Here is a 17,857-nt window from a genome sequence, read left to right as displayed (position 1 = left end):
CCCCTTGCAGTCATTGACCCCCCCCCCCCCAATCACAGTACTCCCTGCAGTCATGGTCCCCCCATCACAGTGCTTCCTGCAGTCATGGCCCCCATCACAGTCCTCCCTGAACAGTGCCTATTTACATGCCCTGTACATTTTAATCTCTGCCTCCCCTGCAGCCTGCATGTATTCTCTAATGTCTCAGCAGGAGGCAAGTCCCCTCACAGACCACGGGGCATTTAGCAGCCTGTGTGTATTCTCTCAGGTCTCCCAACCTGCCACTGATGTCAGCCTACTAGCAAGGCAGGGGGTGGGAGCAGCTGAAGATCAAGAGAGAGAGCAAGAGCTGGCAAAATTATATTACCTGCTTGTTATTATGAAAAGTCTCTCGCTATCTGTCCCGATCTGCAGCTGCTCCCCCTGCCTTGCTAATAGGCCGATATTGGCGTGATGATTAATTGCTTTATTTATCAGCGCAAGAGTTTATTGGTTTCACAAGATGTACATTTAAAAAAAAAAAAAAATCATCTATTAAAATGGTCCTGGGTTCTTAAGTATAGTTATATTTTCCCATTTTAATAAACCTATTTGTTTTTGGTTTTCCTTAACAATATTGCCATTAATGTGTGATTTTGGACCATTTGCCCTGTTTCAGTAAGGTTCATAAAGAATGGTTGTAGATCACTGTTCTTTACTCTACTTTGGTTATTTAGCTAACCAGACTACGGCTAGGAATAAATACAAACTTGAAACACTATTATCATGGAATACTGTATGTATCCCAGAAAACATGAGTGTTGTAAGAAGCTAGTCCTTTCACTGATGGCAATTTTTGTCCATCTGGGAGACTCTGGATTCATGGAACATTCTTTATACAAAGTCCTTTACCACTCAAGATAAAAAGGCCAAAGTGTCCCCCTAACACCCCATGTGATAAGAACTACTTCAGCAGAAAATGTTGCACGCTCTACATTTTTACACCCCACTCCTGCTAAAGTGCCAAAGGTGGTCACTTATTCTACCTACCCCTTTGCCAGGCCCTGGTGTTAAAAACCCTGCCTTCTCTATCAGAAATGGTAATGGTAAATGGTTATAATGCCAGAGCTTCTGCTGACCACTATGGCACTGGCTTGCTGTAATTTAGGGTACAGAGTCGAGTGATTATTTACATATATAATAAACACGAGGATTGTAATTTTAAATCCATTGTAGATGGTATGTTCACCTTGACTATAGAGTACAGCAGAACTCATGTGAAAAATTCATTTATTAGTGTACATTTAAGAACGTTGTTTAAAAGGCATAAATATGAATATTTAGGGCTTTTTCAGACAGGCCCTGGCACCTGTCCTGCACACACACTGTATGCATTTAGGTCTGTCCTCTCCAGCATGCCTGTCAAATTTTGACAGGCAGCTGTGTACATGCAGTCGCTGCGTCTGCATCCATTTCCATAGGTTGCCAGCACGCAGCTCAGGGCAGATGCAGACACAAACAAATTCGCTCATGCACGCAGGAAGGCATGTCTGAATGAGCCCTTAGTCTGAAGTTACAAATACTAACTGAAGACATAGAACAGCAAAAAAGCAAAGCTTACTTTGGTTGGTGGGACCAGAAGTATTGGGTTTACCATTAAAGCTTTAAAATACTCCTCACATGGATCATTCTGGAAAGATGAAGAACTTTTCCACCAGTCTTTAAAAGATCAAAAGTATTGTAAACAAAAATAACAGAATAGACAGTGTAACATCGTAGGGAAACAAGAGAATTTTTAAATGGTAATTCTGCCAAAAGATTTTTTCAGCTTTAGGTCAAGTCTTGTGGGACATTTGTTAAGGCCACCATAGACATTAGATGCGCAGGCATAATCTGACCACTTTTAGGCATCTAGAGGTCCAGCATTACCTTTAAAATAAATAGTCACCCAGTGCAACTGCTACAATTTTCATAAATTTGTTATAAAATTTAGCAAAAAGCTAATTTTTCTCCTTCACTGATCAGCGCTGATGAGGCTGCACTGATGGGCAATGATGTGGGTGCCACTGATGGGCGGCACTGATTGTCAGCACCGATAATCAGGACACTGATAATCCGTGCCCTGATTATCAGTACCGATGTCCCTTTCACACCAGTTTTCAGCTCTCTTCTCTCAGAAAGAAAAGCCGATAACCGGCTTGTGTTTACATTCGTGATCAGCTGTCATTGGATACTGGATACAGCTGATCACATAGTAAAGGGCTGCTGTGACTGGCCCTTTACCCTGATCAGCTGAGTCCCAAGGACTCAGCGTTTACAGAGCGTGCCACCTGCACGCTGCAGGGGGCGCGTGGGCAGCACGATCACCGGAGGAATGTTATGACAGCTTCCCGGCAAAGTAAGCCCATGCTGTAGCTGTCTTCTGGCTATAGCGCAGATGGAAATTGGTTAACCACTTGCCAACCAGCGCAGTACCATTACATTGCTGGATTGGAAGGGTGAGATCTTGGTCATCTCTGCAGCTGCAGTGATGATTGAGCTATCATGTTTTAAGGCTGGCGATTCTCTTCAATATAAAAGTAATCCTAGCGGCTAAAAGAACGCTGGATTACTTTTACAAGTGGTGGAGGGGGTCCAACCCCCCCCCCCACTGCTGCCTTTACCAGGAAGCAGAAGGGGGTCCCAAACCCCCCCTCCCCCATCCCTAGACATTTACCAGGCTCTCCTGTGTGAACGGCGACATCGAGTTCCTGGGACACAGCGGGAGGAACCAATGTTGTTCCTTCCACTGCGTGATGTCATATGCTGGAAGCGACAAGGATTTCAGCACTTCTGGTTTTATTCCCATGTAAAATAATCATTATCTGCTTGAACAAGCATCTGATCAAACCCTAGATGTCTTCATAAAGAGGATCTGTCATGGCCCATGCTATCACAGGGGATGTTGTTTATCCATTCTGATAGCAATAAGGAGATTCCCTCTTAGATTGTAAGCTCTAAGGCAGGGGTAGGCAACCTCGGCCCTCCAGCTGTGGTGAAACTACAAGTCCCATGAGACATTGCAAGACCCTGACAATCACAGGCATGACTCCTAAAGGCAGAGGCTCTGCCCACCAGTGACCATCAGAGACCAGAGACTTCCTGCTGACAGCTTTCTCCTGCGCCCGCTCCATCTAGCCCGGGACACCGGAAACCACTGCCGCCGCCGCGTGTGGTGACATTGCGCTCCACTGAAGCCACCCTCGATACCTGGAACCCATTGGTTACCCTTATTTGATGTGCCTGCTAATCACCACTGTCTAGTTAGTGCATTATTTTAGATTAAACCTTGCTCTTTTAAACTGCTACACTTAGATTGGCGCTGCTCTTTGTTCTTGTAGTTTCACCACAGCTGGAGGGCCGAGGTTGCCTACACCTGCTCTAAGGCGCATGGTCCTCTGATTCCTACTGTATTAAAGTGTATTGTATTTGTACTGTCTACCCTCAAGTTGTAAAGTGCTGTGTAAACTGTTGGCGCTATATACATCCTGTATTATAATAATAATAATAGAGATTAAAAGAAAAAGATAGTGTCAATTTTTTTTTATTAACCACTTGCTGACCACCTTTCGCATATATACTGCGGCAAGGAGGCTCGGCTGCTCAAACTGACGTACCTGTACGTCGGTCTGTGCATGTGGTACTGCAGGGCCCACGGACTCGATGTCCGCCGGCCACCCGTGATTGCGTGAAAGAGGCAGAACGGGGATCTGCTTTTGTAAACAAGGCGGATACTCGTTCAGACAGGGGAGGAGAGAGAGAGCGAGAGATCAGCTGTTCCTAGTGATCAGGAACAGCGATTTCTCTCTACTCCCAGTCAGTCCGTACCCCCGACAGTTAGAAACACCTCCCTAGGGAACACGTAATACCTTTAGCGCCCCCTAGTGTTAACCCCTTCCCTGCAAGTGCCATTTATACATTGATCAGTGCATTTTTATAGCTCCTGGTCACTGGTTACCAAAAAGTGTCACTTAGGGTCAAATTTGTCCACCACAAGGTTGCAGTCCCGCTAAAAAAAAAATAAATAAAAAGCTGATCCCTGCTATTACTAGTAAAAACAATAATAAAAAAAATCTTTCCACTATTTTGTAGACGCTATAACATTTGCACAAACCAATCAATATACGCTTATTATGATTTTTTTTTTTACCAAAAATATGTAGCAGAATACATATTGGCCTAAACTGATGAATAAATTAGTTTTTTTACATTTATTTTTTGGATATGTATTATAGCAGAAAGGAAAAAATATGTTTATAGCGCAAAACATTAAAACCGCAGAGGTGATCAAATACCACCAAAAGAAAGCTCTATTTGTGAGAAAAAAAGGACATCAATTTTGTTTGGGTACAGTGTCGCATGACCGCAAAAATTGTCAGTTAAAGCGACATAGTGCCTTATTGCAAAAAATTACCTGGTAAATCCTTCCGGGGCTGAAGTGGTTAAAGTGCCCCTGTCCCCCACTTCTCGCAAAGGTGAACACATAGGTCACGCCCGCATATGTAAATGGTGTTCATAACTCCACATGTGAGGGATCTCTGCGAACATTCTAGTGAGAGCAATAATTCTAGCACCAGATCTCCTGTGTAACTCTAAACTGGTAGCCTGTAAAGGCTTAGAATGTGTTGCCTCTGAAGATTTTTAAAGTGGTTGTAACCCCTCCCCAAAAATTTAAAAAATAAAATTGATCCTGTTCCCTTAAAGAATGCATAACAGCACAGTGCTTGTGCTGTGTAATTTGGCCCCTTGTATCATATAAAATACCTGGCTGATCCTGCCTGGTTCTGCCCTCCCCCCTGTAAACTGATCATGGTTTATCATGGCTGCTGAGTCCTGACACCGTGGTCAGTTTACGTGCCTCCATCATCCGCAGCTCTCCTCTATCCTCCTCCCCCCGCCTGTCAGCTAGTGTGTGCTGCACGCTTCCCCTTCTTGCTGCTATAATACCTGTATCATAATTATCCAATCCCCTCTGTTAGCTAACATTATGTGTCCCAGTGTCTGCGCTTTATAAAAACGATGCCGATTTCTACCTTATTTCACAGCACCTCCTGGCACTCACGTGACTGCTACACTGGGACACAATGTTAGCTAAAAGGGGATTGTAGGTTTATAATACAGTGGCTTTACAACCACAGTTTGGCGCTGTTCCGCAAGCAATTTTAAAGAGTGACATGCTAGGTATCTATTTACTCAGCGTAACATCAACTTTTATATTTTACCAAACAATTCAGTATTGTATTGTGTTTTTGTACATTAAAATTTACCAAAGGTTTTTTTTTCCAAAAAAAAAAAAAACGCGTTTGAACAGTGCTACACAAATACCGTGACCCCCATCATTTTATGCTCTGTGCTTCAAAAAACATTTATGTTTGGGGATTCTAAGTAATTTTCCAGCAACATTTTTTTTTTTTGGATTTTTACATATACAGTGAAGGAAAAAAGTATTTTGTACATTTGCCCACTGACAAAGAAATGATCGGTCTATAATTTTAATGATAGGTTTATTTTAACAGTGAGAGACAGAACAACAAAAAAATCCAGAAAAACGCTTTTCAAAAAGTTATAAATTGATTTGCATTTTAATGAGTGAAATAAGTATTTGATCCCCTATCAAATCAGCAAGATTTCTGGCTCACAGGTGTCTTCTATACAGGTAACAAGCTTAGATTAGGAGCCCTCTCTTAAAGGGGGTGCTCCTAAGCTCAGCCTGCATAAAAGACACCTGTCCACAGAAGCAATCAACCAAATTCAAATCTCTCCACCATGGCCAAGACCAAAGAGCTGTCCAAGGATGTCATCAGGGACAGATTGTAGACCTACACAAGACTGAAAAGGGCTAAAAGACCATCGTCAAGCAGCTTGGTGAGAGGGTGACAACAGTTGGTGCGATTATTCGCAAATGGAAGAAACACAAAATAACTGTCAATTTCCCTCGGGCTGGGGTTCCATGCAAGACCCACCTCGGGGAGTTTCAATGATCATGAAAACGGTGAGGAATCAGCCCAGAACTACACTGGAGAATCTTGTCAATGATCTCAAGGCAGCTGGGACCATAGTCACCAAGAAAACAATTAGTAACACACTAGGCCATAAAGGACTGAAATCCTGCAGCACCCGCAAGGTCCCCCTGCTCAAGAAAGCACATGCACAGGCCCATCAGAAGTTTGCTAATGAATATCTAAATGATTCAGAGGAGAACTGGGTGAAAGTGTTGTGGTCAGATGAGACCAAAATCAAGCTCTTTGGCATCAATTCAACTCGCCGTGTTTGGAGGAGGAATGCTGCCTATGACCCCAAGAACACCATCCCCACCGTCAAACATGGAGGTGGAAACATTATGCTTTGGGGGTGTTTTTCTGCTAAGGAGACAGGACAACTTCATTGCATCAAAGGGACGATGGACAGGGGCCATGTACCATCAAATCTTGGGTGAGAACCTCCTTCCTTCAGCCAGGGCATTGAAAATGGGTGGTGGATGGGTATTCCAGCATGACAATGACCCAAAAAACACGGCCAAGGTAACAAAGGAGTGGCTCAAGAAGCAGCACATTAAGGTCCTGGAGTGGCCTGACCAGTCTCCAAACCCTTATCCCATAGAAAATATGTAGAGGGAGCTGAAGGTTCGAGTTACCAAACGTCAGCCTCGAAACCTTAATGGCTTGGAGAGGATCTGCAAAGAGGAGTAGGACAAAATCCCTCCTGAGATGTGTGCAAAACTGGTGGCCAACTACAAGAAACGTCTGACCTTTGATTGCCAACAAGGGTTTTGCCACCAAGTACTAAGTCATGTTTTGCGAAGGGGTCAAATACTTATTTCACTCATTAAAATGTAAACCAAGTGTAAAACCAAAAAATGGGAGGGAACATTCTTTCCCATACAGTAAATAGAACTTTTAAGGATATGAGATTGTCACTGAGGTGAGCACAAAGACAAAATTGATTTAAAATGTCATTTTTGTTTATAAAAATCAATAAAAACATCATAAAAAACATAGATATGTGAATAACGTATGGCACAAAGCCAATAATGATACTTGTTCCCAACATGAGCATGGAAAAGTTCTTAAGCATAGAGTAATCCAATGCGTTTCGCAGAGTTTGTTCTCCGCTTCTTCAGGGAAACTCAGATTGAATCAGATTCTGGGTGTATGTCATTTCCAGCATGAAAAGAGACCTGACCAATGCCCGACCATGTAGTCTAAAGTGTCAGAACCTAGGACCCAGTCTGACAGACATTGGATTCCATTTCTGCGGCGATTGGTGACACTGGGTAAGGTTATGATATGTGAAAGGTGCCCGCCTGATTCCACTAAGGTGTGATCCAATGTCTGTCAGACCGAGTCCTAGGTTTTGACACTTTAGACTACATGGTCAGGCATTGGTCCGGTCTCTTTTCATGCTAGAAATGACATACAGCCAGAATCTGATTCAATCGATGCATATTGAGTTTCACTGAAGAAGCGGAGAACTAGCTCTGCGAAACGCATTGGATTACTCTATGCTTAAGAACTTTTCCATTCTCATGTTGGGAACAAGTATCATTACTGGCTTTGTGCCATATGTTATTCACACATTTATATGTTTTTTTATGATGTTTTTATAATAAAAATTACATTTTAAATCAGATTTGTCTTTGTGCTCACCTCAGTGCCAATCTCATATCCGTAAAAGTCCTATTTACTGTAGGGGAAAGAATGTTTCCTCCCATTTTTTTGTTTTACACTATATTCATCAGGATGTGGATATGATAGTTGTCCCTGGAACTGGTAAAACTTTATTTGTAAAATGTAAATCAATTTATAACTTTTTTGAAATTAGTTTTCCTGGATTTTTTTGTTGATGTCTCTCCCTATTAAAATAAACCTACCATTAAAACGATAGACTGATCATTTCTTTGTCATTGGCCTGGTGTTTAAGTGGTTAATCACTAGTGCAAAATCTACCAGTCAAAAGAAACACCTTATTTTATACTGTATAGCCGATTATCTCACCAAACAAATTTTCTGACCAAGTCATCTTCTTGCCACAGCTGTTATCATTTTCTATTTTTGTTAATTTCGCCTGTCGTTCGGCAAATGCATCCTGACAAAAAAAAAAGTACATGCATATTTATAGAAAATCAACACAAAGATAATTACACCCCAACAAATGATATTAAAGTTAAACAGACAATATTGTAACTTAAAGCGGAGGTCTGCCCACCGCTGCAAAAATTAAAAGCCAGCACCTGCGCATACTGCAGTTGCCGACTTTTAATAATCGGACACTTACCTGTCCTGGAGTCCAGCGATGTCGGCACCGCAGCTGATGTTTTCATCAGCTGTCGGGTGCATGCCGTCTCCATTGCGAGTAAGGGAACCCAGCAGTGTAGCCTTACGGCTTCTCCTTGGGAACCCTACCGCGCATGCGTGAGGCTCTGCTCCTCTCTCCTACTGGCCCGGCGGCCAGGGAAGGAGCCCCAGCGATGACGCAAATACCCGCGGCTGAGGCTCCTGGAAGTGGGGACAGGATACCTGTGAAAGACGGAGTACAACGAGCGGAAGTTCCACTTTTGGGTGGAACTTCGCTTTAACCTGGTGTTAAAATCCAGAAAGTTTCTACAGCTAAGCTGTGGATAATAAAAGTAGATAAAACAGCAATTCCATGCAACAAGTGAAACCAATCAGCCCTCTGCAGTTGTGCAGACAGTTCACCTAATTTAACACCAATTACTACATCCACAGCACACACAGTCCAATGCACAGGGTTAGTAGGCAGTATAATTGTACTATCTGAAACTTGTTCCCTCCATTTCTGGAATCAACAGTGACATCCAAATTTCTAAAGTAGAAGAAAGGTTGCTGGGAAAATTTATTAGAACTGACTTGTTTCTTTAGCATTAGACATGCTGCATGTGAGAGGCAGCAAAAAGCATGTGCTTGCATGACAAGCAAGTTTGTTACAAGATCGTCAGTTCATCAGGATGAAAAACAGGAAGTACTAAGCAGATTGGCTATGCTTTCTGTATGCATCTTAAAGCTTAAGGTGTATGTCAAAGCAAAATAAAGAAAACAAATCCCTGCGGTGGAAAAGTCAATAGTCTTGGCACAATCCTTCAATTTGTCTGGGCATTCAGGTCTCTTATATAATACAGGACTACGTATTTCTTAACACTGAGCCATGCTTACTGAAGATGAGGAAGACTTCTAAAACTTGGTGTAAACTGCCCCTATTAGTGGTAGGTAGGGCATTGTAAAAATGATGTGGATGTCTTAATTGTTGTAAGTTCTTCATAATTCTTCAATTTGGATTATACAACGGATGTTCAAAAGAAAATTGATTCCCTAATTTGGATGCAAAAGCAGCCCCAAATAAGATTGACGATACTTCAGCTGCTGAAGGATGGAGGTGGTATGGCAGTCCCTAATGTCAAACTATGTTACTGCCCAATTTCAACACTTAGAGGGGTGGGGTTCCCTAAATTTAGGGGACTCTATTCAGAGATTGATATTTTACTTCCCTTTCAGTCTCTATTAGAACAATTTCAGTTACCTAAAACAATCACTTTGCCAATATTTGCAGCTCCGTCACGCCCTGCAGGCGCAATCTGGCACTGTTCCCTTGAAGTATAATCCCATCTACAGTAGTAACGATGGGTGCATCTGCAACACTGACAGAAGGATCTCATTGGGGATTTTTATTCTGCTCTTTTGACTGCTAACAGTGCCAGAGTCCTTTTGAGGTGTGACGAGAGCCTGTGAGGGTGTGCACCACGTCTTATTGTCCCAGGTGTATGAGCAATGTGGGTATGCTGATACAAATGCTTTGGAGATGTCCGAAGCAATTTCTGCACTGGACCTCTATATATATATATATTTTTTTTTAATCTTTTTGATTGCATTTTAAACAAGCAAACAAATACACAAAAAACAACAAAATCATACATATACATCTACATCAGTGCATATCAGTTTCCTATATGATTAGTAAGTTATCAGATCATTTATGGCTTAATGCGTGTTTACTTTAGGATCACTGTTATCTCTTGATATTTTGAAGTCTGATATTACCTATTCAGGCATACTATTCTTCATACACATATTTAGACATATATGAAAGTGATTATATGGGTATGCTCATATGTATACCCTATTTGTTAGCCATTTTCCTCAGCCTCAAGCCGTAGTTGGTTCAGCAAGCCATGTGCGCCAAATTTTATCATATTTCAGTGGACATCCCCTATTTATATACGTGTCTTTGTACAGTGGGAGGCTCTCATTTATGAGACTTTTCCATTGGACCAGGGAGGGTACCGTATGTTTTTTCCAGTGCATAGCAATGTTTTTCCGGGCATAAAAGAGCAACAACCCAATCAAAGTTCGTTTTGCAACTGTAGGCACTAAAGTCCCTACCAGGCCCAGAAGGCACACCTCCATCTTCGCCGGTATCGAAACCGAGGTAACCAGAGTAATCATATCTAGCACCTCTGTCCAATACCGCCGAATCTTAGGGCAGGTCCAGAAAATATGCGCAAAGTGTCCCGGGGAGGTGTTACACCTCCAGCAATCTGCGGAGTGTTCGGGTTTCATTTTATGAAGTCTATAAGGTGTAAAGTATGCCCTATGCACTATTTTAAATTGCACAAGTCTGTCCCTCAATGAAACCAGGGAGCTAAATGGGAGATCCCACACATCATCCCAATCATCGTTCTCCAGTGTTGGAATGTCCCTTTGCCAGCAGGACCAAAGTTTATCCATGTGTGGAAGAGACACAAATATTAAATGTTGATAAAGATGGGAGGTTGGTTTTTCGGCGCATTTGGTGCGAAGTGTCTTTTCCAACCCAAACTGGACCACTATGCAGGAGGATCGTGGGAATTGTGCAGTGAAGGCATGAGATAATTGCAGGTAACGGAATATATAATAATTTGGTATATTATATGTCTGTGAAAGTTGGGATAGGGGGATCAACGTGTTATTTGAAATTATTTGTGATATAAGTTAACACCATCTTTGGTCCATGCATATGGGTTAAGCATTTTATAGAAGTGGAGTATATTAGGATTGAGCCATATTGGAGCGTTGGGTGAGGCTTCATTGTATCTATATTTTTCTACCGCCAGTCCCACCCTCCATGCACGTAAAGTGATATGCATGGAAGGGGTCAGGGGGTATGGGGCCTGGGGTCCCCTATAGACCAGCAATCGAAGTGCTTCCAATGACCCCATCACCGTCGCCTCTAGAATTGTAGCTGAATTAGATTTGTCTGGATCCAACCACCATCTCACCGTTACCAACTGTGCGGCGAGATAGTATTTATAATAGTCTGGGAATGCCACACCTCCCTGTGTTGTTGGTCTCATCAAGGTGCTCAGTTTATATCTTGGCGGGGAGGGACCCCATAGGGAGGAAGAAAAGATCTGATTGAGTTTTTTTAAAGAAAACTTTGGGAATCCACTGCGGGGAGTGCCTAAAAAGATAAGTGAGCTTGGGGATGATTTTCATTTTAATAAGGTTAATTCGGCCCCACAGTGACAGCGGTAGCTTTCCCCATGCCCTAAGCCTGATCTTTATGTCTTGAATAACTGGGTCTAAATTAAGATGCATGAAATCCAAGGCACTGGGGGAAACAACCACACCCAAGTATTTAAAGGTGTCATCTAGAGGGGAGCCCATTTTTGCGGCTTGGTCTATAGTAAGGACTTAGACCAATTTACCTTTAACCCGGTGACTCTGGCAAATGTGTTTAGTACTGTCAGTGCACCCTGTAATGATGGGCCTGCATCATTGAGAAAAAGTAGCATGTCATCAGCATACAGGGCCACCCTCTCCTCCAGCAAACCAACTCGCAGACCCTTGATGTGTGGTGTAGCGCGCAACGCCTCCACCACTGGTTCTATGGCAAGGGCAAATAACACCGGAGAGAGAGGGCAGTCCTGCCTTGTTCCCCTGTAGAGCCTGAAGGGATCTGACACTTTATCTGCTAGGCGCACTGAGGATGTAGGGCGTGACTTCATCAGTCCCTTGATGAAGTCACGTGATGAGGTAACGCGTAGGGAGTGGCCGGATGTGGATTAGATACCAGAAGTGACGTGAGAACGGTGGTCAAACGCCACGCTGTTTTAAAGTTCATTTTAAAAGCCTTTTTTCTTATTATTGATGTAAGGGTCCAACTTGTTATATTTAATAAAACTAGCTGTTGGTTTTTGACATACTGCACTATTGGAGGTCTATTTTTTTCCCCCCGCTCTTTGGGAATGTGAGATCATATGAAGATGTAGATCTGGAATATCACATAGATACAACATATGGTGGAACGGAGGACCCCCTGGTGGTAGCCGTCGGAATAGCGGAAAGAATCCTATAATACAGATACATGCTGATGAACCAAGGAATTGAGAGTTCTGTGAGCTCGTTTTCCGGATTGTGTATATCTCTCACTCATAAGGACTTGCAGATAAGCTAGCCCTTTTAGGAGAGCATTTTTGAAAAAACTTTTAACTAGAAAGATGCTTGACTAGAAGAGGATTTTTTAATACTGCATGGACTTCGTTATCATTTCTTTATGATTTCTATTTATTCCAAGTGTCCCCAGATTAATTTATTTATTGATTTGTTTTCATTTATTTATCACTTTTTATTATTTTATTGCTGTAGCGCGGGATCACTACTGTTATTTACTTTGCTTGTGTATGTGAACACTACTAGATCCTGCTGCAGACAGATTTCATTGCACCTTAATTGCACTCCATTGCACTTTGATTGTTCACCACAATTTTGCGGTGTTTTTATTTGAATATATTTGCACATATTTTATGGTACATCTTTTTTATTTCATTACTTATTTTTGAACACATCACAGTAGCGCGAAGGCTTTTTATTTTATTTAATAATTTGTTCAAAAAATCGTTGCTTTTTTTTATATGTTTCTAATTTAGTAATTTCTGCCAGGTGTAAGTTCAGTTCTCTCTGGGCAGCTGCCAGAAGATCAAAGTGGCCCGGTGTAGGGTCTATGTTGTACGTGTTAGCATGGTCTATTACCCTCTGCTGTAGGGACTGAGTCTCTAATGTCTGATTCTTTCTGATGGCTGCAATGGAGGAAATATATTGCCCCCTCCTGTAAGCCCTGAAAGTGTCCCAAGCAACATCTGGGGGGGTGAATTCCGTATTCTGCTCCCAGAACTCACTCAGCAGCTTTGGCATTTCATCTGTGAGGTCGGCATGATCCATTCTGCACCCAGCCTCCACAGAGCTGCGCTACGGAAGGCAGGGGTACAGAAAGACACCACCAGGGGTCTATGATCCGACAACCTACTAGGTAAGTAATTCACTTCCAGCACGTTTGTCAGGAGTAACGGATTGGTGAATGCCAGGTCTATCCGCGAGGCAGTCTTGTGGGAGGCTGAGAAGCAGGAGTAGGATCGGGTAGAAGGGTGCTTCCACCTCCATATGTCTTCTAAGCCTATTGCCTGGGCCCAAGTGGAGAATTCTGCAGAATGGTTTTTAGAAGGAGTGGGTCTGCCAAGCTCGGGCAACAAGGTGGCGTTAAAATCCCCCATGATCAAAATCTTCCCAGGACAGAAAGGGGTGATCCTCTCCAGAACAGTGTATAAAATTTTTGGGGAGAAAGGTGGAGGGACATATAAATTTACCACTATATATTTTTGCGACCATAGGGTAAATATTACCAAAACAAATCTACCCTGGGGATCTGTGCATATCTCTTCTATTACACATGGGAAGTTCTTGTGTATCAAGACACTCCCCTTGCATATGTAGAATATGTGGCGTGAATCGCCTTTTGAAACCACGGCTTTTTTAATGTTAGGATTTTGCTGCCCATAAGATGAGTCTCCTGAAGAAGTATAAGTGGAGGAGAGTTGGATTTTAGATACTGGAATAAGAGGACTCTCTTAAATTTGGAATGTAGACCTCTAACATTCCACGAGAGAACATTAAAGGAATTTTTTTTTTGATCAGCCATTAGGTCTAAGTCTCATCTGAAGGACCTGGGTGCTGGGAAAGTGGTTCAAGAGACTAATCATGAGCAGCACAATCTCGACCATGACATATGTTTGAATGTAAGCACTGAGATACAGTAAAACTATTAAACATAACAAGAATTCGAACAAAAACCAGCCCAAGCACATGGTGCTTTTCCTACTAGTTCCCAACACCTTCACAAAATGGAGGAAGGGGGTGGGAATAGTTTTTATCCAAAAACAAAAACCAATATCCTATATTCAGAAATTGGACCCTATAATTTGGGTCATTACCAGTCCGTAAACTCCTGGTGTAGTCTTGTGTTTAAAAAGGGAGAAAAAAAAAAGGGGGGGGGGCAGGGGAGCTGCCAAACTAGCAGAAGTCCTCACTGGGACCTGAGTAAGGGAGGGGGGGTCAAGGTGGAAATGTTGAGAGAGATCACAGTTCAGGTGTCTAAGTCAAAAAACTGTGTGGCGATTGCTGGAGCTCCTCAGGCAGGATAAATGGATATTCTGTCAGTTAGTAAAGGGTATCCAATAAAGGTTAGGATTATGGCGAGGTGCAGCATTACAGGAGGGGATACAGGCAAATAGTGTGTAATGCTTTAAGTCATCATGGGATAGAAAGTACGTCAGTACAGGAGGATGAGATAACTTAGCTGGTCTCAGCATGCTGTATGTTCATCATCGTGGCGGTTGGCAGTAGAACACTAACGGGTGTCCAACCACGCTGCAGCAGCTTCTGGGGTGTCAAAGAATCAAGTGTTATCTCCATCAGTACAATGTATAGGTGACAATCAGTACAAACTAATGTATACCCACACCCAATTGCAAGCTGAAAACTACAGGTAATCACAAAAGCCTGAAACAATAACCAAAATGAAAAAGAGAGTAAGTGCAGCGCAATAAATAAGTCCCCAATGGTCAATACAAGGCAGGTCCACATAAAACTTTCAATGGCCAGAGAAAAGAAAATCTTGCATGCAGTTTTCATTTGCGCTTACCAGAGAACGTGGACCTCTGCAGAGCAGGGGTCAAACTCACGTGTATCCCCTAGGGGATGGTGATCTCCTTAATGTTGTCACTGGAAAGGAACACAGCAGTCAGAAGATCCAAAGGGATGAGCCAGTCTTCCAGCAGAAAGAACCCCCAGGGATATAAGTATCAGGGTCCCGTGTCCCCACGGACGACTCCAAGGTGTCAAATGTAAAAAGGGAGGAGTACTATCTAAGAGTAATCCATTTATTGCAGAAAGAAACAGTCACTAGTATAAAAACAGCGGGAGACCACTTCCGTTATTGTTAATTTTATTTTTAGTACAGTATGTTATTCCATTTAATTCAATTAATTTATTTACCCTATTTGGGATATTTCATGGAATTTTTTTATAATGTGGCTGTACTGTGTCCCTTTGTGGTAAGGTGTTTTGTGTCTACACAATAGGAAGTCCAATATTCGATTTCCGGTTCCGCCACTCAGGTTTTACACAGAGTCTCATTGATTTCGCATATAGGACGAATTGTTGCTAGGGTCCGGTTACTAGGGAAGCTTTTTACTTCCGTGTGTTCCTTAGCCCAATGAGACACCGTCCGTTTATTATAAAAGATGCCGGGTGATTGTCAGACTCCACCCCTCGCTGACGAAGTCCAATAGGACATAACACTGCGTTACGGGGGGAGGAGCTACAACACGGACGTCACCCGCTGCTATACTATGTGTGTCGGCACTGCATTGCATTGCAGTCCGACTTTTTAAGTCTCTTAAGCTACAGCGCTTGTGAGCGCCTGTTTTTATACTAGTGACTGTTTCTTTCTGCGATAAATGGATTACTCTTAGATAGTACTCCTCCCTTTTTTTACATTTGACACCTTGGAGTCGTCCGTGGGGACACCGGGACCCTGATGCTTATATCCCTGGGGGTTCTTTCTGCTGGAAGACTGGCTCATCCCTTTGGATACTAGGATCTTCTGACTGCTGTGTTCCTTTCCAGTGACAACATTAAGGAGATCACCATCCCCTAGGGGATACACGTGTGTTTGACCCCTGCTCTGCAGAGGTCCACATTCTCTGGTAAGCGCAATTGAAAACTGCATGCAAGATTTTCTTTTCTCTGGCCATTGAAAGTTTTATGTGGACCTGCCTGTATTGACCATTGGGGACTTTATTTATTGCGCTGCACTTACTCTCTTTTTCATTTTGGTTATCTCCATCAGTAATCCTCAGTCTGCTGGGGTAAAGAAGGCCAAAACGGATTCCCTTCTCCCGAAGCGGACGTCTCACATCCGTGAAGGACTTGCGACGCTGCTGCACCTCTTGATCACCTCTCGGTAATTTAGTAGCCGCAGTAGGAAGGGACGCGGAGGGGCTCCAGGTCTTGGAGGCAGCGGTGGGACCCTGTGGGGTCTTTCCACCACGAATGTGGGTGGCAAATTACTTAGAATAAATAGGGTGGACAATAACTGTTCAGTGAACTCCGCCGGTTTGGGGCCCTCGGCCCTCTCAGGTAAATCAGGGATGCCGGCGGCTCCATAGGCCTCAAGATGGAGGCGGGTCTGCAGTGTATGGAGCCGGCCGTGGGCTCGTGGGGACACAATCAGTCAGCCAGGCGCTGCAATTTTAGCTTGGGATGGTACAGGAGATGTCCAGGGCTGGTTAGGGAGAGGACAGATGCTCACCACGTTTGTTTAGTTGCAGGATGGCAGCAGATTATGTCAGGATCGGTGGAGCTCTCTAGCAACATATCCTGCTCGGTCTATGCCCCCCTAGACCTCTATATCTGATATGATTAAATTACATTGCTCATATTGGTTTACCTATGGATTTTGCGGATGACGGAGGCACATAAACTGACCACGGTGTCAGGGCTCAGCAGCCATGATACACCGTGGTCAGTTTACAGAGGGGAGGGCAGAAACTGGCAGGATCAACCAGGTTTTCAAGGTGATGCAGGGACTCAAATGACACAGCACAAGCACTGTGTCATAGAACATGCTTTAAAGGAGCAGGATCCATTTTTTTTCTTGGGGTTAACAAACACTTTAAGTGTTATATCTAAGGACATGTTATCCCCAATGCTTTGATTAATGGTCACAGGTTAACTTTTTCTAGCTCGGAAACTAAAAGCTCAGAAACGGTTGTCCAAATATTTCTTCAAATGGCAAAATATGGTTCAAAAACTCTTGAAAGAAAAAAAATTAGCATACCAACATAGGGGTTGTGTACAAAAATTCTATAAAATTATGGTCCCCCTGGCTTGCTGTTTATCCATTGTCGGTTTATTCTGTTACCTAATTTTATAATATATTATATTTGTGTTACTACGCATTCAGATATGCTTCTGGAGCTCTTAATTCTTTTACTGCTGTACTTTTTTTTTACTTTTTTTTTTAATGTAATGCCATGATATATGGTTTGATTTTGTGTACTGGTATTTGGAGCCAAACTGTCATACTTTGTTAACTATCTGACATGCATTGGTGAGATACGTTTAACCACTTATGTATGTCGCTTGACTTCGGGTGGTTATACCTGGATGCTGCCTGCAGCTATCATCCCGGTACAGTTATTAGAACTGGCGGTCGGCTCTTTTGTGAATCCTAGCGGCTAACTAGCTGTTGGATTGCCCTTCTCCCTCCCGCAGCTTTCCCGGGCTCTCCCATCCCATTGGGAGACCTGAGCGACCAGCATCCGGATCGGCTTTGACCTGCTCTCAGCTATGGTAACCTGGAAGCGATAACCTGACATCACTTCCCATTTACACAGATGTCAACGACCCCAGATCTCTCCATAAAGAGTAACTGCCACATGGATGTTTACACTCCTTATGACAGCAATAAAAGTGATCGCAAAAAAAAAAAGTTACATTGTAAAAATAAAATATATTAATAATTGAAAGAA

At 42.9% G+C, this 17,857-nt stretch overlaps 1 protein-coding gene across 3 annotated transcripts in view; it reads right to left on the bottom strand.

Moving 5' to 3' along the window:
* LOC141103392 (chloride channel CLIC-like protein 1) overlaps positions 1-17,857 on the bottom strand; it is a 138,422-nt gene that overhangs the window by 28,546 nt on the left and 92,019 nt on the right. For all 3 annotated transcript variants that reach the window (XM_073592920.1, XM_073592922.1, XM_073592921.1), the window contains exons 8-9: positions 7,992-8,082; positions 1,580-1,677 (exon numbers count right to left, since the gene is read on the bottom strand). In XM_073592920.1, the coding sequence (XP_073449021.1) occupies positions 1,580-1,677; positions 7,992-8,082 (189 nt within the window). The remainder of the gene's footprint in view (positions 1-1,579; positions 1,678-7,991; positions 8,083-17,857) is intronic.

The sequence above is a fragment of the Aquarana catesbeiana genome, linkage group LG07 (genome assembly GCF_042186555.1).
Source record: "Aquarana catesbeiana isolate 2022-GZ linkage group LG07, ASM4218655v1, whole genome shotgun sequence".
In the NCBI taxonomy this organism is placed as follows: Eukaryota; Metazoa; Chordata; class Amphibia; order Anura; family Ranidae; genus Aquarana; species Aquarana catesbeiana.
Note: the sequence above shows the minus strand (reverse complement) of the source record. Positions and strands in the feature narration are given on the sequence as shown.